Genomic DNA, 24,224 nt, shown 5'->3' with positions numbered 1-24,224 from the left:
TTTATAAATATTCAAAAAAAAAATATATATATATATCGGTTCGGTTCGGTTTCTGAACCTCAAAAACCGAAACCGAACTGGTCAGATTCGGTTCGGTTTTTTTACGGTTCGATTTTTTTCGGCCTCGGTCCGGTTCGGTTTTCGGTTTTTTTCGGTTTTCGGTTTTTTGAACCCACCCCTAGTGAAGATCCATGCGAAAACTGGTTTGGTTTTTCTTTAAAACGGGAATCGAATCTAGGATCTACTTTCACCCTACCCCTGCAACTTGAGTCACGGCTCATCAACAAATATGTTCGCTTACGTAAACAAGTACTAGTCATTAAAATCAGACCGTGTAACGTTAATTAAGAGCTAATTTGGATCTATCAAAAGATAAAGGGAGATAATATAATGATTGATCAATGCAATATGTACCATTAACAAGAAACTAGATTCACACAGCAATAGTTATCACAACAACGTTGTGTTCAGTTTGAGGTCATAATTTCTTAGCAACAACATGATGTTGTTACACTTCTATGAGATCATAACATAAACGCGTGCAACACAACATACTGATGTGAATTGCGGTACCAAATGAACAAAAGATTTTACAATCTTGAAAACCGTTGAGTAGACAGACGCCATCAGTAGATGCGCTACGAAATATGGCTTCTTTACGACAAGCTTGATGGATGGCCTTCATCGTGTTAGATCAATATGAAATACAAGCAGAATTTTGTCCTGCTACACATGCTTCAACAACTGCGGGGGAAAACATGTCTACCAGATGATGCTGAAGTCTTTATCCCTTGATTTGTTAACATTCTTATCTTCACCCCTCTGAGCTGAATCAGAGTGGAAGTGTGTCCAACGGTTTTATCACTGCAACACAACTGAGATCAGGGCTAGAATACTTTTCGTATGTGACCTACAAACTTCCCATTCTTGCAGCTTTGTGAAATCTTAAGACCATCTCTGAACAGTCTCTGCAACGATCAAACATCGATCACTAAAATTTATTCTGAAGCAAGCACTAGATAAGGAAACAATGTTGTTTACTTGTCTTTAAAGCAGTACCTGATTTGGGATACTTCATAACGAGAGTGTTTGCAGAGCAGCGGAGTCCAAGCCGGAGTAATCTGCAGGGTGCACCTTGCAACATATAGGGCTGCTGCGCACAGCAATGAGGGCTTGAACCTTAACGGTTCATATTCAACTAAGCACAACTCGATAAGGTAGAATGCCAAGTGTTCAAGCTGCAAAACAGTCCGCAAAGTAACAGACTGTTAGCAACTTTGCTGTTTTCTAATCCATATCGAAAACTAATACCTACTAAACTCTGGCGTATCAATCTCTTTCTTTTTTAGTAATGGTGTTAATCATTAATAGAAAATTCTGTCTGTTAGCCTTAGAAACTATACCTTTGTTTCTGACTGAGCAGCCTTGAGAAATCTTTGAAGACATATGGAGTAGGTGCATTAAGACGAAAATTCAGCTTTTTCAGAAGGGCTTTCTCCTAAAAAGCAAAGACTTTATCATAGGACAAGCGAAAAGGGACTATAGAATGCAGCATTATTTTTCATCTCAGAAGATATGCACAAGGATATTTCCAGATTCTAACAAAACAGATATACTGAAATAATCCGAGTCTGACTAAGAAAAACACATACCATTCCAAGCACCTGTGCTCTCGTGTATGTCTCAGCTGAGATGCTATCTTTGACCTGCAATTTTTCTTGTAGAGAACTAGAAAAAAAATCATGAAAAATAATGCATACAAGTTTGAGATATTGATATTTACCCTTGGATGCCAAAAGTCCTCATACTTGATGCCAACAAGAGTGCAGTGAGACCAACTAACTGCATGTCATCTTCTTAATTGTGACTTGGGAAAGATATTGATCGAGCAATGTCACCACGAGATAAAGAGTTTCTTGCATTAACTCGAATTTGTAGTGTACCTGTTTCCGGATGAACAAATAAAGGGGATAGCCAGCTATTAAACATCATGAAATGTAAAATTGAACAAAGCAAGACAAAAAGGAATACAAAAACATCATAGTTCATCAAAAGGTTAAATCGGTACTTCAATTAACCAGTTGACCAATATGCCTCGCATATGAGGAGCAATGTCTGCCTGAATCGACATTAAATTTTCTGGAGGTTGATTCTGTGCCTGCAGTTAAAGACAATTTAACAAAGCCAACAAGTCAGAATTAGAACTACACAAAACCTACTATCTTACCAGACTAAGATGAAAACAGTGGTATAGAGACATCATAACCATTACCTCAGAAACCCAGTAATACTGATAGATCTTATCAACATAATCGGAAACTTCCGGTTGATTGCAGTCGTCATCAATGCTTGGCATCTCTTCTGCCTTCAAAGCTTCAACACGGTCCTCTAATAACTGCAAATGGGGCCAAGTGTGAATGTAGTTCACGAGTAAGGAATAAAGGCATCAATAGAACACAGTAAGCCCCAACCTTTGATCCAGTCATGAATAGAGATGTCTAAGATCTCATCCTATTTGATTTTCTCCTGGAAATGATAGTTGAAGCACCAAGGCTGCAGCTGGCTTCAGATGGGAGCCCTCCCTGAGTGGCTTCATGCTTAACGTTCTCAGGAAGACAGGAAGAGACCACTTTTTCAGTTTTGGATGAAGTTGCAGTAGCAGAAACTAATTTGTTTGGACCTGATGCACCCTTGGATTTCAAAGCCCTTTGCGACTCACGAGCCTTCAGTGTGGACAAAGTTGGCTGGATCGTAATAAAATTAAAGGGAAGATAAATAGAACGTACATCTATTTCATATAGATCTAACATGTGAAGAAACAAGTCAGGATGATGCAGTAATCTCATGGTAATGTAAAGCAATCACTCAGGTGAAGTACTTAATTGAATGCACTGCTGTAATCCTTCAAGTTGATGCCAAAATGGTTGCCATGTTAAGCAATAACACAAGTCAACAGATTTCAGGACCAAATGACTTTAAAAAAACTGACAGATTGTTGAAGTACTGAAAGTAAAATATGGCAACACAAATGAAATTGTTTTACTGTCTGAAGTAGACAAACTTGAGCAACTACATTTCAGAACTGGTCAAACAAAACGACACATTAATTCTTTTTTCCTCATTTGAGGAGGAGGAGGGGCATGAGTTATATATCTCATTAGACTTACCCTGACAGAATTTCGTAGCAACACACGGAGAATTGAATTACGCTGACCCCTGCAATCTCAAATCACATGCAAACTATTAATAGATAGAAATCTCAACCGTGTTTAATTAAGACATAAAAGCTTAAATGATCATTCAACATAGGAGACATTCAATGAATTAGAAAGTTAATGAATGTAGTAATTCAAACTATCGTAGTAAAAAAGAATAAAATGAATACAGAAGCCCATCAAGACTAGAAAACAATGTGACTATACCTAAAACCAAACTCTCCAATGCAGCCATTCGAAATCTATATGCTGTAACTTTCAAGACTAAAAATTGTATTCACATGTAGCATTAAATTTGGGAGGAAGATCTAAAAATTTTCCTTTTCCAGGACAATATTAGAAAGATCTAAAAATAACTGGGAGGAACCACAAGATTCATAAAATTGGGGGTGAACTGCAGAATACAAGTTCTTTGTTGTACTCCCTTATAGTTTTACTTCTGCATCTGCTGCTATTTGCTTTGAGTTCTGAAATTGACATATTAGTCATGCCTGAAGTGAGAACAAACAATCCTATCCGTAAAATGCAAGAAAGATGCTTCCATTCCATTCATTCAGAAGCAAAATGAGGTTTAAAGGAATATGCACCAGTATCAGCAAAACCTTTTAACTCGCTTTAAGCGGGATAGAAAACTAGTAGTATGGATCACTGTCACTCGCATAATCACAAAGACATCACTTACTCGATTCCTCAACAGATGGTTCCTCGTGGTATCGTCTACTCTAGGTACTACTATCTTGCCAACCGTAGCCTTAATTGTATTCCAAAATGCCACTTGGTCAGACATCATGTGCCACGCACTCGTCAAATCTTAACTATTCACAGCATCTTACCATAATACCCTCTTTTTCCTTCAGAATTTCTACCAGCATTTTCCTACAAGCAGGTAAGCAAAAAATATAAATGTCCAACTTGATATCCTACTCCTGTTAAACTGAACCAAAGAACATTAATATAATGCAAGACATCAACCTTCGGAATACTTGCTTCCTCTGGGTTGACCTCTAGCACCAGCAATGATTTCATTTAAAATGGAGAGAGGAAATAGAAAATACATCAATATCAGATACAGATCTTATTCACAGTAAATAAACAAACATGTCAATATTACAAAGGCACAACAAACAAATTGCGGCACAATTTCTAATTTCTTATGAAGAGGGAAACAAAGGTGGCTCAGAGCTGCCATCTGTAACAATAGATTCACGGTTTAGACCCATAGCCTTGGTCCTTTGATTCTCTGAAGGTGCTTTCAAGTCTTTAATAGCTACAGGTTTATCCATAATAAAAAGAAATTCAAATGGTACAATTGAATCCGGGAAACTACACCAGCATTTCTGAAGTATTAAAGCTTTCCCGCCCTTTTCCCTGATTGAAGTAACACAAAAAAACAATTCTTACAATTGGAAGAACAACAATATATGAAATGATTGGCGTTGATACTCGCTAAACTTGTCAAGCAAAACAAAACCCTGTCTTTGCGTTGTCAAACATACAACAGAACAATGGAAAGTTGACCTTCAAAAAGCAAAACATGGACAGGAAGAAAACTTTTAAGTTTTGTAACTTTTGTCCGGTTTGGGGGTAGAACTATATATGAAAACTAACTTGAAGTACCCTGCTTAAAGGCTGTAAGTGACTGTGACATCTTTGAACCACTCATATGAGGGCTCTTTTGTTCATTTTCAGATTACAGAGAGATATCTACTGAAGTCAGTAGAACAACATACTATGCAATCATGTAAATAAGAGAGTTACAAGGAAAATGCATGCTAGGATTTAACATTCTTACCAGGAGGATATCCTTGATGATCAATTCAGTCTGAACGCCTGTACCCACTGAAACCCTACAAAAATACAAAAGAATTCAATACTACATTAAAGCAACAGTAAAAGCAAAGGATCTCGAACCTACTCACACCTTTGCTAACATCTACAGTTATATCAAAATATCAAAAGAATATTGAATTCACAAGCACGTATAGGTATCATAATATCAAAACGCATACTGCTGCAAAGATTTAATCCTCTCACCTTTACCGCTCCTGCATTTAAGATGGCCCAAATTTAGAACTTCTTAGCTCAAAATCCAAAAATGAAGGAACTATATGAGCAAATGAAAAGGTACCAACTTTCCTTTAGAGGCATCACCCCCAACAATCCTAGAAGAGTTGCTTTGAACATTGCTGACGTCGGCCAATGGTCTTCTTCCAACATTTGCATTTGCTAAGATAAGGACAACAAAAATTTGAAAACAGAACAGATTCAAAATGTGTAACTCAACTTTGCATAACAAGTACAGTGTCGTTGAACCTTACCTGCAGAACTACCAAGTATGCCTTTTTGCTTCTCCATACTTTTCAAACCAGCCTTGATAACAAAACAATTTATAGATAGCAGTAAATATATAATTAAAACAAAAACTCCTTATCAAAAGAAACAACACTCCATCCCAATCCACCTCAAAACAAGCAGCGGAATAAGGAGGTCGTTAGTTACCTTTAAAGCAGCTGTATTCTCCACAGTCGATACTTTGTTAACTGTTGCATAACTCCTGAAATTAAAAGCAGCACACAGATATAATTCCCCCTTACAATCTACGTAATTGCCAAAAACTTGCAGGAAGTGGGCAGATACGGATAATATCAAATACTTTTTGGCCTCTACTTAGCTACATCATTGTACAAGGCTCCCATTCTATTTGAATTGTTAGCATTGTTACATACCAATACAAATCGGAAGATTTAAATTGTGGAACGAAGGCTTAGTTGATCTCAGTTCTACAACAACTTAGACATTGATTAAAACCACAACATTCAATAATGGAAAAGAAATTGCACAAATTTAAAACTACAATTACCCGATCCCGGCATCAGCTTTGGCAGTGTCACTTTCTGTATAAACCTTAAAATATCGAAAAAGAAGGTCAGAAGTAAATAAATCACCACCACAAGACCTTAAAACCAGCAGAAGAACCAAGAATTGCGGTTCCACACCACGTGAGCATGTTGAGTTTTCTGTCCTAGGCCGAATTCTGGCTGAAAATTACGAAAAACCAAGCAGGGTTTCGCAGATGTCAGAACTGATTTCATCCAAAGGAAAAACCAGAGAAAGAAATCAAAGAAAGTTATCCGGGAATCGAAAACCTTTATGGATTTTTCCGACCTTAGCAGCCAACATTTTCCATCTCTCTACAAGTGTCGTAGTGCTCTGCCGATGATCCAATTTCTAGAAAAACCGAGAGAATTTCAATCAGTTCAAGACAAAATTCACGAGAAAGCAACTTCCACAAAAGAAACCCATAATTGTACGAACAGTAATTCAAATTTCAAAACGCAGCCCCAATTGAATTGATTTTTCGAATAAATTCGATTTCTCAAGAATTACATGGAAACGATAGTTTATCGATAGATTTGTAGGAGGAAGCGTACCTTAAACGACGTCATTTTGGAGATATCTCTTGCTCTTCTCGGATTCTGATCTTCGGAGATGGAGCGGAATGAGAACAGTCGACCGTTGCAGAGGTCTGAGTCGTCTCGTTAAATCGGCGGTCTTTATTTTCGTTTTATGAAATAAACGCGATTGTACGTTACTACCCCTTCCCTAATTTTTTTGGCTTATGCGATTGATAAGTACAAACTAGAAATTTTAATTAATTCCAAGTTAATACATAATTGTTTGTGGGAACATTTATTGAAAGGTAGAATTTTTTTTATTCAATACATAAGTTGCAAGTCCTATAAACCAAATACAAAGGAAACCACAAATATACATAGTACTATCAAACATAAGAAAACATTCTTTGAAAACGAGCCACTTTCAATGCAATTGCTAGTGCTACCTTGTCTTTGATGTTGTCGAAGAACTGAAAATATGCATACCTCCATGATGTCTTTAAGATCAATGTGCCGCAAATCCCCCAAAAGCCTACAATAAAGCCAAGTACCATGCTGACATAGAACCACAACTCATCATTTCCACCTTCATTCATGTCTTTTGTATCCTTAGATGGGAAAGTGTCATCTCCAGGGCACTTAGTTGAGAAAGGAACGCCGCATAGCGATGGATTTTCCATATAAATGGACGGATCAATGAGCGTTTGAAGCTGGTTTCCTGAAGGAATTCTTCCAGACAAGTTGTTGTAAGACAAGTTCAAGTGGGATAGTGAGGTTAAAGATGACAAGCTTTGAGGAATCTGTCCTGAAAGGTGGTTGTGTGAGAGATCAAGTGTTTCGAGCCAATGCAAGTTTCCGATCTCGGAAGGGATCTTTCCAGTCAATTGATTCCTAGACAAGTTCAAGGTACCCAATAGAATGAGGCTACTTATTTCTTCAGGGATTTCACCTTGTAAAGTATTTGATGAAAGATCAATGCTCTTTACAAGATATAGAGTATTATTGTACACAAGTTCCCTTCCTTTTAGTGTTAGTGTGGTTTGCTCATTAGAGGCATAAAGAGTATCATATGATGTATATGAATCATTGACCAGCGAAGCCAAATTACCCAAACACTTGGGAATAGTACCTGAAATGTTGTTGTGACTAAGGTCGAGGATATGAAGTTGTTGAAGATTGCACAGTTGCTGGGATATATGTCCACTAAATTGTTGGACCGTAATCGTATCATATTCAACATGGATACATTTAATCCTCCTATCCACTGTGGTATTTTGCCAAATAACTTGTTGTCTCCAAGATCAATACTCCTCAACTGAGAACAATTTTGCAGGGAATTTGGAATTTCACCTTCAAAATTGTTGTTGTTGAGCTTTAATACTTCCAGTGAAATTAATACCCCCAATGATGTGGAAATATTACCCGAGAGATTGTTTTGACTAACATCTAGATACCTCATATTGCTCCCCACACTCCATGCATGACGAAATTCTCCGTGAAATTGATTGCTCCTTAGAGACAAGATTTGCAACTGCTTCATGTTGTAAACAAAGGGAGGAATAGTGCCATTCAAATGATTCTCAAAAAGAGACAATTCTTGCAATTGCTGCATGTTACAGATAGAGCGAGGAATATTGCCATTCAAATGATTCTTAGAAAGATACAAAGAATTCAAATTGGGCATCATCTGGTCAATATTGGAGGGAATTGGCCCGAAAAAGGAATTGCTTTGAAGATCAAAGTTAGTGACCTTAGTGGCCGACCAAAGTGGGAATGGGCCGTCCAACTGATTATGACTCAAGTCAATCAACTCCAATTTTGGAGATTTCAAATTGGATGGAAGGTTTCCACGAAATTGGTTGTAAGACAAGTCTAGTTGGATGAGTTGGGAAGATATCTTTAACAGCCAGTCCTTTGGTAAGGAATCCGAGATTCCATTACCACGAAGATTGATGTCTCTCAGTTCAGTTTGAGATTGAAGCCATATCCCAAAACCGGGACCTATATGACAATTTATGATATAAATTGTGTGGAGCTTGAATGGAGGAACCCAATCATACGCCATGTCGAAAATGAAGGACGTGTGGTCATCTTTGCCTCCTGCTCTAAAATCTTGTAACCGGGTAAGATTTATGAAATGGGCTTCTGTTAGATTGCCCTCCCAAGGATTAGAAGACAGATCGAGGGAAACTAGCTGAGAGAGTTGTCCCATACTTTGTGGAATGGAGCCGTTCATCATATTAGAAGAGAGGTCTAAAGTTTTCAAGGATGACAAGTTTCCAATGGAATCTGGAATGGAGCTGTTCATCATATTATAAGAGAGGTATAAAGTTTTCAAGGATGACAAGTTTCCAATGGAATCTGGAATTGAGCCCCACAAAGAGTTGTCTTGAAGGTAGAGATTCTGCATACTTTTAAACATTCCTAAGGAGACCGGCAGTTGGCTTCCCAGCTCACAAGAAGACAAATCTAATGACTCTAATGCAATATTTGAACAATTTGAGAAACTTCTCCAAAACTCTTCGAGCCCCCCATTAAATTCGTTTTCATAAAGACTTAAGACCTTTAGCTTGCACAAATTTCCAATGCCTTTAGGAATTTGGCCTTCTAAGCCTGTACTAGATAAATCAAGGTATTCCAGAGATTTGAAGTTTGCAAAGTCACTTGGGAAAGGACCACCGAAATCATTCGAGGATAGATCAAGTGTTATGAGGCTGGTAAGATTAAAAAGTGATGTCAAGTTAATGCTCTGCAGTGAGAGTGAAATGCTTTCAATTTGGCAATGAGATAAGTGTAACTCTGCTAATGAAGGAAGCATATTAACAGCATACGCCCAATTGACTCCTGTGGTGCTAAGATCCATGTCTCCGAGATCAAGGTATTTTAGAGAAGAGAGGCGAGACAGCCAATTCAAATTTCTGGAAGTTGAGAGTTGATTCCACCCAAGGTCAAGAAAATTGAGGCTTGACAGGTTACCAAGAGAAGGGGGAATCTCTCCTCTAAATGATGCAGATGAGAGATTAAGATATTGCAAACTTTTAAGCTCCCCGAAGAACTTAGGAACTTGAATGCGATGAAAATCATTAAAGCTTAGGTCCAGGTAATTTAAATGTTTCAAGCTCAACAGAGAAGCATTTATCTTACCTCTCAATTGAGCCATTTCATACGCCGACTCTTCATCAAAAATGGAATGTAGATCTGGGTATCGATTCCGGAGGTCCATCTTCACGACATGACCGGTGAGATTGTTGCATGAAATCCCTTCCCATCGACAGCAATCGTGACCTACCCAAGAGGAAAGCCTGCCAGAATGATCAACAAGATGTCGTTTAAAGATGAGAAGCGCTCGTCTTTCTTCGTCGATGCACGAATTTGTTTCCACACTGCTTGAAAGTTCACCACTGGCCAAACAGAAACAGAATTTGGTAGTACTCCGCATGTAGGAAGACGCCAAAAGAAAAAGAAGGAAATAGTGAGCAATACTGAGGTGATAGTGGCTGTCCATTATCACACACAATTTTCTTTGCTATGCTTTGGTGATGGTGATGTTTAGCTGCTAAATTTCAAAATTTATAGGAATAGATTATCGATGTAGATCGGGGAGTTGCAACGAAAGTCGTGTGTTCATAACCCCTTTTACAAGTTTGCAAGTCCATTGTGGACACAGCTGGGTCCTTGAATTAAGGATCTTTGACGTCCATTATGGGTTGTAGAAATTCACAACCTATCATCTTATTTACTCTTCTTTTATTGTGGTATTAAATTACGAAAACGGATTTAGATATGTTTTATATTTTTTTCGAACGAAAATGGATATAGATGTGTCGGGTTGAACAAGTTTACAAGTCCATCGCCTACTCCACACTCGCTGGTACTCTTGACTTGGATATGATTGTCGTGTCGTTATTTACAAATTTTCTACATAATGGAAATGTTATTAACACTCAAAAAATCGTCATTGCCACGCTAGTCGCTTTCTTACTTGTTTTTCACTAAAGGGAAATACAGAGATCTTTCTATGGAAGTTTCCGAATTCTTATGAAGCTGTGTAGGACCAAATGAAAAAGCATGCATGATGGAGATTGCTAGCCGCAGAAGTCTAAGCACAGCAATTAGTCTTTGGTGGAAAATCCATATGCCGCGGAGACTTTGAATAGTGAGTCTTCTCCAGCGTCTTTTAGAGAGCAGAAAAATATCATAATTGACGACAACAAAATCCAGACAACAACAAAGACTCTGGTTTACAGCGACGAGAGGTAGCTAGAGAGACATAATTCCGATGTTTGTTTCAATAACGCAGTGCAAGAATATTAGTATAGAGAAAGTTTTTGAAATGTCATATGAACTCTTACACATTTTTCAATTTGTTATACAAACTAAAATTTTAAGCAATTTTTCGTACTAACTTTCCAAAATCGTAAATTTGTAATTCCGTGCTAATTCTGTTAAGTTTTCCATCATGTGCCTCCATTCAATTTATCTTCTCACTCTAACTCCATTCAATTTGTCAGATAACTAATATTGGACTATCATATTTCATTTCCCATAGTTTGGACTTTGGAGTATCCCTTAAACCAACATAACAGAGAACGGGTTATGTGACCGACTATGACATAGTAATTTGGCTTTTCTATACACGTTGTCCTCTGATAGTTGAAAACATTTATCCTACAAAGCTTTTTCGGAGAGTAATTCTCACACAACAAGGTTTGTCACACATTATTTTTTATTTCTAAATATTAAATTGAATAAATCAAACATAACCACCGAATGTGTAAGAGGTTAAAAAGGGTTTGTGTTTATCATTTCCTTTTCTTTTCCTTTATTGTGAAATTAGGAAACTATTTTTGAAAAAATAATTTTCACACACTTTTTCTCTTCATCTATACTTTTTGTTTGTTCATGAATATTGGACTGAAAAAGACAGAGAAAAATCAAGGAACAAAAATAAGCTGGAGGGTGCGTTTGGGCAAAATCATTTATGACCTAGCAAGTAGTTACAATAAGCAAAAAAATATTATGCCGTTAGTATTACGATGATGTCCCTTCACATTTTAAAGAAAGACCCATGTTTAAATCTCCAAATAATTATACTTGATCTAATATGTGAAATCGAGTAACTTTACTTCCTGAAACTCAAAATTCGTTATACTTTGACTTGTGATATCAAAATCGAGTTTCAAGGGATGTAGCTAAAAATAAGCCTAAATAAAAATGTTATTGCATTTGATCCAAACTCCTTGGTCCTCCATCTTCAATCAACAACTTTATTTTCTCCACCGATCATCACTCCCCCGTCACCCCTTCCCTCTCCTTTCCTCCCACAGAAAAGAGATGCAGACGCAACTGTTGCATACAGCAGGTTTCAGCTAAATTTTTCTCTTCCCAAGTCCCAACCACAGCATGTAACACGTTTGGTCGTGGAACACCACCGTGCAAAGCCCTGGCCAGCTCACAGATAGCAGGTCATGGACACAATCATGTGAACTTGTTTAACGAATGCATGATGGAGTTTGCTAGCCGCGGAAGTCTTGGCACACCAATTAGTCTTTGGGGGAAAATCCATATGCAGCCAAAACTTTGAACAGTTGGTCTCCTCCAGCGTCTGTTAGAGAGCAGAAAATATATCATAATTGACGACAACAAAATCCAGACAAGATCATCCATTGTAGACAACAAAATCCAGACAAGAACAAAACAAGCAAACAGAGACTTTGAATTAAGGGTCTTCAGCTGGCAAGTCCATTTTACGAGTTGGCAAGTCCATTGTCGACACATCTGGGACCTGGTTCTGATGGGTAATAGAAATCCATATGCAGCAGAGACTTTGAATTAAGGGTCTTCAGCTGGGAACTGTTCATTTCTTGTGGTATAAACTTACGAAAATGGATTTAGATACGTTTTATATTTTGTTCGAGTGAAAATGGATATAGATGCATTGGGTTGAACAAGTTTCCAAGTCCGTCACCTACACCGCACTTGCGGGTAGTCTCTACTTGGATACGACTGTTGTGTCGTTATTTACAAATTTTCTACACAATGGAAATGTTATTAACACACTCAAAAATCGTCATTGTCACACTAGTTGCTTTCTTATCTGTTTGCCACTATTGGGACATACAGAGATTTTTCTATTGCATTTTCCGAATTCTAACGAAGCCGTGTAGGACCAAATGATATCGAATGCATGATAGAGATGGCTAGCCTAAGAAGTCTTGGCACACCAATTAGTCTTTGGTGGAAAATCCATGTGCAGCCGAGACTATGAATAGTTAAGTCTCCTCTAGCGTCTGTTAGGGAGCAGAAAATTTATCACAATTGACGACAACAAAATCCAAAAAAGAATTTTTGTAGGAGGAAGCGTACCTTAAACGACGTCATTTTGGAGATATCTCTTGCTCTTCTCGGATTCTGATCTTCGGAGATGGAGCGGAATGAGAACAGTCGACCGTTGCAGAGGTCTGAGTCGTCTCGTCTTTATTTTCGTTTTATGAAATAAACGCGATTGTACGTTACTACCCCTTCCCTAATTTTTTTGGTTTATGCGATTGATAAGTACAAACTAGAAATTTTAATTAATTCCAAGTTAATACATAATTGTTTGTGGGAACATTTATTGAAAGGCAGAATTTTTTTGATTCAATACATAAGTTGCAAGTCCCACAAACCAAATACAAAGGAAACCACAAATATACGTAGTACTATCAAACATAAGAAAACATTCTTTGAAAACGAGCCACTTTCAATGCAATTGCTAGTGCTAACTTGTCTTTGATGTTGTCGAAGAACTGAAAATATGCATACCTCCATGATGTCTTTAAGATCAATGTGCCGCAAACCCCCCAAAAGCCTACAATAAAGCCAAGTACCATGCTGGCATAGAACCACAACTCATCATTTCCACCTTCATTCATGTCTTTTGTATCCTTAGATGGGAAAGTGTCATCTCCAGGGCACTTAGTTGAGAGAGGAACGCCGCATAGCGATGGATTTTCCATATAAATGGACGAATCAATGAGCGTTTGAAGCTGGTTTCCTGAAGGAATTCTTCCAGACAAGTTGTTGTAAGACAAGTTCAAGTGGGATAGAGAGGTTAAAGATGACAAGCTTTGAGGAATCTGTCCTGAAAGATGGTTGTGTGAGACCCCTCCATACTTGTAAAGAATGTCACATGTCTGAATCCCAAGATAACTACACTTAACCTATTGTGTAGCTTCTGCCCAATTTCTCTTTTTGTACAAATAAAAATGTTATGGCATTTGATCCAAACTCGTAGTTCGTCCTTCCCTATCCTTTTCTCCCTACGGAAAAGAGAGGCAGCCGTAATCGTTGCATACAACGGGTTTAAGCTAAGTTTTTTTCTTCCGAAGCCCTAACCACGGCATGTAGCACGCTTGGTCGTGGAATGCCCTGGCCACCTCAGACACAACCGATCATGAACATATTCACGTAAACTTGTTAAAAAAGAAAGCACGAAAAACCTCTTTGACACCAATTCGATATCAAATTAAAAGAAAACATCGAATCCTTTCTTTCAAATTAACAATTTAGTCTCAAAATCTTTCCATTCAAAATTCAAAATTTCTGTCGAGCCATCAAAATTGTTATCCAGCCACAGCAACATGCGAAAACTGCGATTGCGAGCCACTCTCGCAACCAATTTAGTCTCAATCTATAGCAGCATTGCCAATTTGCAGAAGATATTAAGATATAGTAAGTTAATTACAACTATATCAACAACCTCTACACTTCCACAGAAGGAAGTAAATCACTCACCTAGATTGGCCCTAACACTAAAGCTAAAGTACATCAACAACCTCTACACTTTACGAGCCAGGGTCCTCCGCTTGGTCGCGTGCTGTACTACTTTTTCCTCTACAGGAAGCCCCTTCTTCCGTCTTACATCGTTAATTAGTTTCCTCGCAGTATTGGGAAGCACACTAGAACCGTCACCAAGCTCCTCAAGTTCTTCTTCTGTCTTCGGTACAAAGAAAGGATCCTCTAAGCTGAATCGGAGTGGAAGCGTCTCCAATGGTTTTATTGCTGCAAACACCACTGAGATCAGGGCTAGAGTACTTTTCGTATGTGACCTTCAAATTTCCCACTCTTGCAGCTTTGTGAAATCTTAAGACCATCTCTGCACAGTCTATGCAACGATCAAACATCGATCATTAAAATTTATTCTGAAGCAAGCACTAGATAAGGAAACAAAGTTATTTACTTGTCTTTAAAGCTGTACCTGATTTGGGATACTTCGTAACGAGCGGGGTCCAAGCCGGAGTAATCTGCTGGGTGCACCTTGCGACAGATAGGGCTGCTGCGCACAGCAACGAGGGCTTGAACCTTAACGCTTCATACTCAACCAAGCACAACTCGATAAGGTAGAACCAAGTGTTCAAGCTGCAAAACAGTCCGCAAAGTAACAGCCGGTTAGCAACTTTGCTGTTATCTAATCCATATCAAGAACTAATATCCACTAGACTCTGGCATGTCAATCTCTTTCTTTCTTAGTAATGCTGTTAATCATTAATCAAAATTTATGTCTGTTAGCTTTAGAAACTACTGAATACCTTTGTTTCTGACTGAGCAGCCTTGAGAAATCTTAACATGAAGACATATGGAGTAGGTGCATTAAGACGAAACTTCAGCTTTTTCAGAAAGGCTTTCTCCTGAAAAGCAAAGACGGTGTTTATTTTAGGACAAGCGAAAAGGGAACTATAGAATGCAGCATTATTCATCTCATAAGATATGCACCAGGACATTTCCAGATTCTAACAAAACAGATATACTGAATTAATCCGAGTCTAAGAAAAGCACATACCATTCCAAGCACCTTTACTCTGGTGTATGTCTCAACTAAGATGCTAATTAAATTTTGAACTGTAATTTTTCTTGTTGTAGATAATTAGAAACAAAATCACGAAAAAATGGATATGAGTTGAGATATTGATATTTACCCTTGGATGCCAAAAGTCCTCATATTTTGATGCCAACAAGAGTGCAGTGATACCAACTAACTGCATGTCATCCTTCTTAATTGTAACTTGGGAAAGATGTTGATCGAGCAATGTCACCATGAGACAGTTTCTTGCATTAACTCGAATTTGTAATGTACCTGTTCCGGATGAACAAATCAAGGGGATAGCCAGCTATTAAACATCATGAAATGTAAAATTGAACAAAGCAAGACAAAAGGGAATACAAAAACATCATAGTTCATCAAAAGGTTAAATCGGTACTTCAATTAACCAGTTGACCAATATGCCTCGCATATGATGAGTAATGCCTGCCTGAATCGACATAAAATTTTCTGGAGGTGGATTCTGTGCCTGCAGTTAAAGACAATTTTAACAAAGCCAACAAGTCAGAATCAGAACTACACTAAACCTACTATCTTACCACACTAAGATGAAAACAGTGGTATAGAAACATCATAATCATTACCTCAGAAACCCAGTAATACTGATAGATCTCATCAACATCATCGGAAACTTCCAGTTGATTGCAATCGTCATCAATACTTGGCAGCTCTTCCGCCTTCAAAGCTTCAACACGGTCCTCTAGTAACCGCAAATAGGGCCAAGTGTGAAAGTAGTTCACGAGTAAGGAATAAAGGCATCAATAGAACACGGTAAGCCCCAACCTTTGATCCAGTCATCAATAGAGATGTGTAAGATCTCCTCCTATTTGATTTTATCCTGGAAATGGTAGTTGAAGCACTCTGGCTGCAGTTGGCTTCAGATGGGAGCTCTCCCTGAGTGGCTTCATGCTTAACTTTCTCAGGAAGAGAAGTAGCCACTTTTCAGTTTTGGATGAAGTTGCAGTAGCAGAAACTAATTTGTTTGGACGTGATGCACCCTTGGATTTCAAAGTCCTTTGCGACTCACGAGCCTTCAGTGTGGACAAAGTTGGCTGGATTGTAATAAAATTAAAGGGAAGATAAATAGAACGCACATCTACTTCATATAGATCAAACATGCCAAGAAACAAAGTCAGGATGATGCCGTAATCTCATAGTAATGTAAAGCAATCACTCAGGCGAAGTACTAAATTGAGTGCACTGCCGTAAAGCTTCAAGTTGATGCCAAAATGGTTGCCATGTTAAGCAATAACACAAGTCAACAGATTTCAGGACCAAATGACTTTAAAAAAATTGACAGATTGTTGAAGTACTGAAAGTAAAATATGGCAACACAAATGAAATTGTTTTACTGTCTGAAGTAGACAAACTTGAGCAACTACAATTCAGAACTGGTCAAACAAAACGAGACATTAATTCTTTTTTCTCATTTGAGGAGGAGGGACATGAATTCCATTTCTGATTAGACTTACCCTGACAGAATTTCTTGGCAATACACGGACATTTGAATTACGCTGACCCCTGCAATCTCAAATCACATGCAAACTATTAATAGATAGAAATCTCAACCGTGTTTAATTAAGACATAAAAGCTTAAATGATCATTCAACATAAGAGACATTCAATGAATTAGAAAGTTAATGAATGTAGTAATTCAAACTATAGTAGTAAAGAAGAATAAAATGAATACAGAAACCCATCAAGAGTAAAAAACAATGCGACTAAACCTAAAACCAAACTCTCCAATGCAGCCATTCGAAATCTAGATGCTGTAACTTTCAAGACCAAAAATTGTATTCGCATGTAGCATTATAATATCAATTCTTAGATACCAGGGGACAAGAAAAATGATAAATTTTCCTTTTCCAGGACAATATTCAAAATATCTAAAAATAACTGGGAGGAGCCACAAAACTCATAAAATTGGGGGTGAACAGCAGAATACAAGTTCTTTGTTGTACACCCTTATAGTTTTACTTCTGCATCTGCTGTTATTTGCTTTGAGTTCTGAAATTGACATATTATTCAGAAGCAAAAAACAATCCTATCCATAAAATGCAAGAAAGACGCTTCCATTCCATTCATTCAGGAGCAAAATGAGATTTAAAGGAATATGCACCACTATCAGCAAAACATTTTAACTGGCTTTAAGCGGGATAGAAAACTAGTAGTATGGATCACTGTCACTCACATAATCACAAAGATATCACTCACTCGATTCCTCAACAGATGGCTCCTCGTGGTATCATTTACTCTAGGTACTACTTTCTTGCCAACCGTAGCCTTAATTGTATTCCAAAATGCCATTTGGTCAGACATCATGTGCCATGCACTTGTCAAATCTTAAATATTCACGGCATCTTACCATAATACCCTCTTTTTCCTTCAGAATTTCTACCAGCATTTTCCTACAAGCAGGAAAGCAAAAAATATAAATGTCCAACTTGAAATCCTACTCCTGTTAAACTGAACCAAGGAACATTATTATAATGCATGACATCAACCTTCGGAATACTTGCTTCCTCTGGGTTGACCTTTAGCACCGGCAATGATTTCCTTTAAAATGGAGGGAGGAAATAGAAAATACATCAATAACAGATACAGATCTTATCCACAGTAAATAAACAAACATGTGTGCTGGTCAGATACCTTATCAGCTTAAGTGAAGTATATGAAGTCCTCCTTTAAAAAAAAGTTATAAGTTTAATCAAGGGTCTTTATATGTTTAGTTTCATAAGCATATGAGCCAGATTAGAATATTTCAAAGGCACAACAAACAAATTGCGGCATAATTTCTAATTTCTTATAAAGAGGGAAAACAAAGGTGGCTTAGACCTGCCGTCTGTAACAATAGGTTCACGATTTAGACCCATAGCCTTGGTCCTTTGACTCTCTGAAGGTGCCTTCAGCTCTTTAATAACTACAGTTTATCCATAATAAAAAATATTTCAAATGGTACAATTGAATCCGGGAAACTATACCAGCATTTCTGAAGTATTAAAGCTTTCCCGGCCTTTTCCCTGATTGAAGTAACACAAAAATCAATTCTTTCAATTGGAAGAACAACATATATGAAATGATAGGCGTTGATACTCGCTAAGCTTGTCAAGAAAAACAAAACCCTGTCTTTGCGTTGTCAAACATACAATGTAACAGTGGAAAACAAAAACTTAGTTGACCTTCAAAAAGCAAAACATGGACAGGAAGAAAACTTTAAAGTTTTGCAACTTTTGTCCAGTTTGGGGGTGGAACTATATATGAAAACTAACTTGAAGTACCCTGCTTAAGGGCTGTAAGTAACTATGAGATCTTTGAACCACTCATATGAAGGCTCTTTTGTTCATTTTCATATTACAGAGAGATATCTAGTTATCTACTGAAGTCAGTAGAACAACATACTATGCAATCATGTAAATAAGAGAGTTACAAGGAAAATGCATGCTAGGATTTAACATTCTTACCAGGAAGGATATCCTTGATGATAAATTCACAGTCTTAACGTTTGTACCCACTGAAACCCTACAAAAATACAAAAGAATACAATACTACATTAAAACAAAAGCAAAGGATCTCGAACCTACTCACACCTTTGCTAACATCTACAGTTATATCAAAATATCAAAAGAATATTGAATTCACAAGCACGTATAGGTATCATAATATCAAAATGCATACCGTTGCAAAGATTTAATCCTCTCACTTTTACCGCTCCTGCATTGAAGATGGCCCAAATTTAGAACTTCTTAGCTCAAAATCCAAAAATGAAGGAACTATATGAGCAAATGAAAAGGTACCAACATAATTTTAGAGGCATCACCCCCTACAATCCTAGAAGAACTTGTAGAGTTTTCTTCTAGTTCTTCTCCCACCACCACCACAAGAACTTAAAACCAGCAGAAGAACCAAGCACGTGAGCATGTTGAGTTTTCTTCTCCCACCCGATTCTGTCCTACGCCGAATTCTGGCCGAAAATTACGAAAACCCAAGCAGGGTTTCGCAGATGTCAGAACTGATTTCATCCAAAGGAAAAACCAGAGAAAGAAATCAAAGAAAGTTATCCGGGAATCGAAAACCTTTATGGATTTTTCCGACCTTAGCGGCCAACATTTTGCATCTCTCTACAAGTGTCGTAGTGATTCAAATTTCAAAACCGAGAGAATTTCAATCAGTTCAAGACAAAATTCACGAGAAAGCAACTTCCACAAAAGAAACCCATAATTGTACGAACAGTAATTCAAATTTCAAAACGCAGCCCCAATTGAATTGATTTTTCGAATAAATTCGATTTCTCAAGAATTACATCGAAACGATAGTTTGTCGATAAATTTGTAGGAGGAAGCGTACCTTAAACGACGTCATTTTGGAGATATCTCTTGCTCTTCTCGGATTCTGATCTTCGGAGATGGAGCGGAATGAGAACAGTCGACCGTTGCAGAGGTCTGAGTCGTCTCGTCTTTATTTTCGTTTTATGAAATAAACGCGATTGTACGTTACTACCCCTTCCCTAATTTTTTTGGTTTATGCGATTGATAAGTACAAACTAGAAATTTTAATTAATTCCAAGTTAATACATAATTGTTTGTGGGAACATTTATTGAAAGGCAGAATTTTTTTGATTCAATACATAAGTTGCAAGTCCCATAAACCAAATACAAAGGAAACCACAAATATACGTAGTACTATCAAACATAAGAAAACATTCATTGAAAATAAGCCACTTTCAATACAATTGCTAGTGCTACCTTGTCTTTGATGTTGTCGAAGAACTGAAAATATGCATACCTCCATGATGTCTTTAAGATCAATGTGCCGCAAACCCCCCAAAAGCCTACAATAAAGCCAAATACCATGATGACATAGAACCACAACTCATCATTTCCACCTTCATTCATGTCTTTTGTATCCTTAGATGGGAAAGTGTCATCTCCAGGGCACTTAGTTGAGAGAGGAACGCCGCATAGCGATGGATTTTCCATATAAATGGACGGATCAATGAGCGTTTAAAGCTGGTTTCCTGAAGGAATTCTTCCAGACAAGTTGTTGTAAGACAAGTTCAAGTGGGATAGTGAGGTTAAAGATGACAAGCTTTGAGGAATCTGTCCTGAAAGATGGTTGTGTGAGAGATCAAGTGTTTCGAGCCAATGCAAGTTTCCGATCTCGGAAGGGATCTTTCCAATCAATTGATTCCTAGACAAGTTCAAGGTGCCCAATAGAATGAGGCTACTTATTTCTTCAGGAATTTCACCTTGTAAATTATTTGATGAAAGATCAATGCTCGTTACAAGATCCAGAGTCGTGTTGTACACAAGTTCCCTTCCTTTTAGTGTCAGTGTGGTTTGCTCATCAGAGTAATAAAAAGTATCATCTGATGTATATGAATCATTGACCAGCGAAGCCAAATTACCCAAACACTTGGGAATAGTACCTGAAATGTTGTTGTGACTAAGGTCGAGGATATGAAGTTGTTGAAGATTGCACAGTTGCTGGGATATATGTCCACTAAATTTGTTGGACCGTAATCGTATCATATTCAACATGGATACATTTAATCCTCCTATCCACTGTGGTATTTTGCCAAATAACTTGTTGTCTCCAAGATCAATACTCGTCAACTGAGAACAATTTTGCAAGGAATTTGGAATTTCACCGTCAAAATTGTTGTTGTTGAGCTTTAATACTTCCAGTGAAATTAATACCCCCAATGATGTGGGAATATTACCCGAGAGATTGTTTTGACTAACATCTAGATACCTCATATTGCTCCCCACATTCCATGCATGACGAAATTCTCCGTGAAATTGATTGCTCCTTAGAGACAAGATTTGCAACTGCTTCATGTTGTAAACAAAGGGAGGAATAGTGCCATTCAAATGATTATCAGAAAGAAACAATTCTTGCAATTGCTGCATGTTACAGATAGAGCGAGGAATATTGCCATTCAAATGATTCTCAGAAAGATACAAAGAATTCAAATTGGGCATCATCTGGTCAATATTGGAGGGAATTGGCCCGGAAAAGGAATTGCTTTCAAGATCAAAGTGAGTGACCTTAGTGGCCGACCAAAGTGGGAGTGGGCCCTCCAACTGATTATAACTCAAATCAATCCACTCCAATTTTGGAGATTTCAAATGGGATGGAAGGTTTCCACGAAATTGATTGTAAGACAAGTCTAGTTGGATGAGTTGTGAAGATATCTTTAACAGCCAGTCATTTGGTAAGGAATCCGAGATTCCATTACCCGTAAGACAGATGCTCCTCAGTTCAGTTTGAGATTGAAGCCATACCCCAAAACCAGGACCTATCTGACACTTTATGATATCTATTATGTGGAGCTTGAATGGAGGAACCCAATCATAAGCCATGTCAAAAATGAGGGACGTGTGGTTGTATATGCCTCCTGCTCTAAAATCTTGTAACCGGATAAGATTTATGAAATGGGCTTCCGTTAGATTGCCCTCCCAAGGATTAGAAGACAGATCGAGGGAAACTAGCTGAGAGAGTTGTCCCAAACTTTGTGAAATGGAGCCGTTCATCATATTATAAGAGAGGTCCAAAGTTTTCAAGGATGACAAGTTTCCAATGGAATCTGGAATGGAGCCGGTCATCATATTAGAAGAGAGGTCTAAAGTTTTCAAGGATGACAAGTTTTGAATGGAATCTGGAATTGAGCCCCACAAAGAGTTGTGTTGAAGGTAGAGATTCTGCATACTTTTAAACATTCCTAAGGAGACCGGCAGTTGGCTTCCCAGCTCACAAGAAGACAAATCTAGTGACTCTAATGCAATATTTAAACAATTTGAGAAACTTCTCCAAAACTCTTCAAGCCCCCCATTAAATTCGTTTTCATAATGACTTAAGACCTTTAGCTTGCACAAATTTCCAATGACTTTAGGAATTTGGCCTTCTAAGCCTGTACTAGATAAATCAAGGTATTCCAGAGATTTGAAGTTTGCAAATTCACTTGGGAAACGATCACCGAAATCATTCCAGGATAGATCAAGTGTTATGAGGCTGGTAAGATTAAAAAGTGATGTCAAGTTAATGCTCCGCAGTGAGAGTGAAATGCTTTCAATTTGGCAATCAGATAAGTGTAACTCTGCTAATGAAGGAAGCATATTAACAGCATACGCCCAATTGACTCCTGTGGTGCTAAGATTCATGCCTCCGAGATCAAGGTATTTTAGAGAAGAGAGGCGAGACAGCCAATTCAAATTTCTGGAAGATGAGAGTTGATTACTCCCTAAGGTTGGATCCCCCCCAAGGTCAAGAAAATTGAGGCTTGATAGGTTACCAAGAGAAGGGGGAATCTCTCCTCCAAATGACGCAGAGGAGAGATTGAGATATTGCAAACTTTTAAGCTCCCCGAAGAACTTAGGAACTTGAATGCCATGAAAATCATTAAGGCTTAGGTCCAGGTAATTTAAATGTTTCAAGCTCAACAGAGAAGCATTTATCTTACCTCCCAATTGAGACTTAAAATAAGCCGGAAAGGAATTTAGATCTGGGTATCGATTCCGGAGGTCCATCTTCACGACATGACCAGTGAGGTTGTTGCATGAAATCCCTTCCCATCGACAGCAATCGTGACCCACCCAAGAGGAAAGCCTGCCAGAAGGATCAACAAGATGTCGTTTAAAGATGAGAAGCGCTCGTCTTTCTTCGTCGATGCACGAATTTGTTTCCACACTGCTTGAAAGTTCACCACTGGCCAAACAGAAACAGAGTTGAGTAGTACTCCGCATGTAGGAAGACGCCAAAAGGAAAAGAAGGAAACAGTGAGCAATACTGAGGTGATAGTGGCTATCCATTATCACACACACTTTTCTTTGCTATGCTTTGGTGATGATGATGTTTAGCTTCTAAATCCCAGAATTTATAGGAATAGATTATCGATGCAGATCGAGGAGTTGCAACGAAACTTGTCTGATGGATAAAAGAAAAGAGGGCGGGTCTTCACAACCCATTTTACAAGTTGGCAAGTCCATTATCGACACAGCTGGGACCTAGTTCTGTTGCGTCGTAGAAATCCATATGCAGCGGAGACTTTGAATTAAGGTCTTCTGCTGGAACTGTTCTTTTCATGTGGTGTAAAATTTTGAAAACGTATTTAGAATGTTTTATATTTTGTTCGAACGATAACGGATATAGATGCGTCGGGTTGAACAAGTTTGCAAGTCCATCACCTTCACCACAGATGCTGGTAGTCTTTACTTGGATATGACTATCGTGTCGTTATTTACAAATTTTCTACACAACGAAAATGTTATTAACACTTCAAAATCGTCATTGTCACACTAGTCGCTTTCTCATCTGTTTTTCACTAATGGGAAATACATAGATTTTTCTGTGGACGTTTCCGAATAATAATGAAGCCGTGTAGGACCAAATGAAAATGCATGCGTGATGGAGAATCCATATGCAGCGATGACTCTGAATATTTAGTCTCCTCCAGCGTCTGTTAAAGGTGAAAAAAAGATCTTAAAATACATCATAATTGACGACAACAAAATCCAGACAAGATCCATCCATTGCGGACAACAAAATCCAAACGATAACAAAACAAGCTAACAACTGCAAAAAAAAAATGTTAAAATAAGAACTGAAACATTTTTTGTAACTTTGGTTTAATACTGTATGAACTTGTACACCTTTTTTTAATTTGTCATGTAAACTAAATTTTTAAGCAATTTGTTGTGCCAATTTTCTAAAGTCGTTAATTTGTCATCTCGCCTAAATTCTGTTAAGTTTTCCATC

The 24,224-nt window shown here is 37.9% G+C and overlaps 3 protein-coding genes and 1 pseudogene across 21 annotated transcripts; all 4 read right to left on the bottom strand.

Moving 5' to 3' along the window:
- Positions 1–391: 391 nt before the first annotated feature.
- Positions 392–23,633, bottom strand: LOC103953324 (receptor-like protein EIX2). Of its 19 annotated transcripts, XR_007252859.1 has the most exons (19): positions 6,647–6,789; positions 6,362–6,443; positions 6,076–6,253; positions 5,715–5,769; positions 5,534–5,585; positions 5,348–5,441; positions 5,225–5,260; positions 5,008–5,062; positions 4,188–4,219; positions 4,049–4,091; positions 3,898–3,966; positions 2,472–2,723; positions 2,273–2,395; positions 2,069–2,158; positions 1,784–1,943; positions 1,653–1,706; positions 1,404–1,498; positions 1,060–1,238; positions 392–968 (listed from the first exon to the last, which is right to left on the bottom strand). XR_007252859.1 is itself a non-coding variant. In XM_048569830.1 (13 exons), exons 1-12 carry the CDS (start codon positions 6,659–6,661, stop codon positions 3,205–3,207), a joined length of 723 nt encoding a protein of 240 aa, XP_048425787.1. In that variant the 5' UTR covers positions 6,662–6,789; the 3' UTR covers positions 2,642–2,744; positions 3,168–3,204. The 19 variants fall into 19 exon arrangements, 9 of the variants coding, with proteins under 9 accessions (XP_048425787.1, XP_048425788.1, XP_048425790.1 ...); XR_007252858.1 differs by having other exon boundaries at positions 1,653–1,943; XR_007252860.1 differs by lacking the exons at positions 392–968; positions 1,060–1,238; positions 1,404–1,498; ... (3 more) ...; positions 2,273–2,395; positions 4,188–4,219 and adding exons at positions 3,168–3,216; positions 4,545–4,583 and having other exon boundaries at positions 2,642–2,744.
- On the bottom strand, positions 911–2,486 carry LOC125468090 (putative cyclin-B3-1). The gene is made up of 6 exons (XM_048569761.1): positions 2,472–2,486; positions 2,273–2,395; positions 2,069–2,158; positions 1,653–1,706; positions 1,060–1,238; positions 911–968 (listed from the first exon to the last, which is right to left on the bottom strand). The coding sequence occupies exons 1-6, from the start codon at positions 2,484–2,486 to the stop codon at positions 911–913; spliced, it is 519 nt and encodes a 172-aa protein (XP_048425718.1).
- Positions 6,849–7,635, bottom strand: LOC125470536 (receptor-like protein EIX2; the record flags this gene model as incomplete). The annotated part of the gene is made up of 1 exon (XM_048569758.1): positions 6,849–7,635. A coding segment is annotated over one exon (639 nt), but the record flags the coding sequence as incomplete, so codon positions are not given.
- On the bottom strand, positions 14,167–20,446 carry LOC125468103 (annotated as a pseudogene).
- Positions 23,634–24,224: the final 591 nt, after the last annotated feature.

The sequence above is a fragment of a genome, unplaced genomic scaffold (assembly GCF_019419815.1).
Source record: "Pyrus x bretschneideri cultivar Hongxiangsu unplaced genomic scaffold, Pyrus_bretschneideri_v1 Contig50, whole genome shotgun sequence".
NCBI classification, from domain to species: Eukaryota; Viridiplantae; Streptophyta; class Magnoliopsida; order Rosales; family Rosaceae; genus Pyrus; species Pyrus x bretschneideri.
Note: the sequence above shows the minus strand (reverse complement) of the source record. Positions and strands in the feature narration are given on the sequence as shown.

Coding starts and splice junctions, on each gene's coding strand:
- LOC103953324 (XM_048569829.1), bottom strand. CDS start 10,115: ATGGACAGCCACTATCACCTCAGTATTGCTCACTATTTCCTTCTTTTT. Junction 8,900..8,971: donor TTTGTGGGGCTCAATTCCAG/ATTCCATTGGAA, acceptor GCTCCATTCCAG/ATTCCATTGGAAACTTGTCA.
- LOC125468090 (XM_048569761.1), bottom strand. Junction 2,159..2,272: donor AGTATTACTGGGTTTCTGAG/GTAATGGTTATG, acceptor CTTTAACTGCAG/GCACAGAATCAACCTCCAGA. Junction 969..1,059: donor TATGAAGTATCCCAAATCAG/GTACTGCTTTAA, acceptor TGATCGTTGCAG/AGACTGTTCAGAGATGGTCT.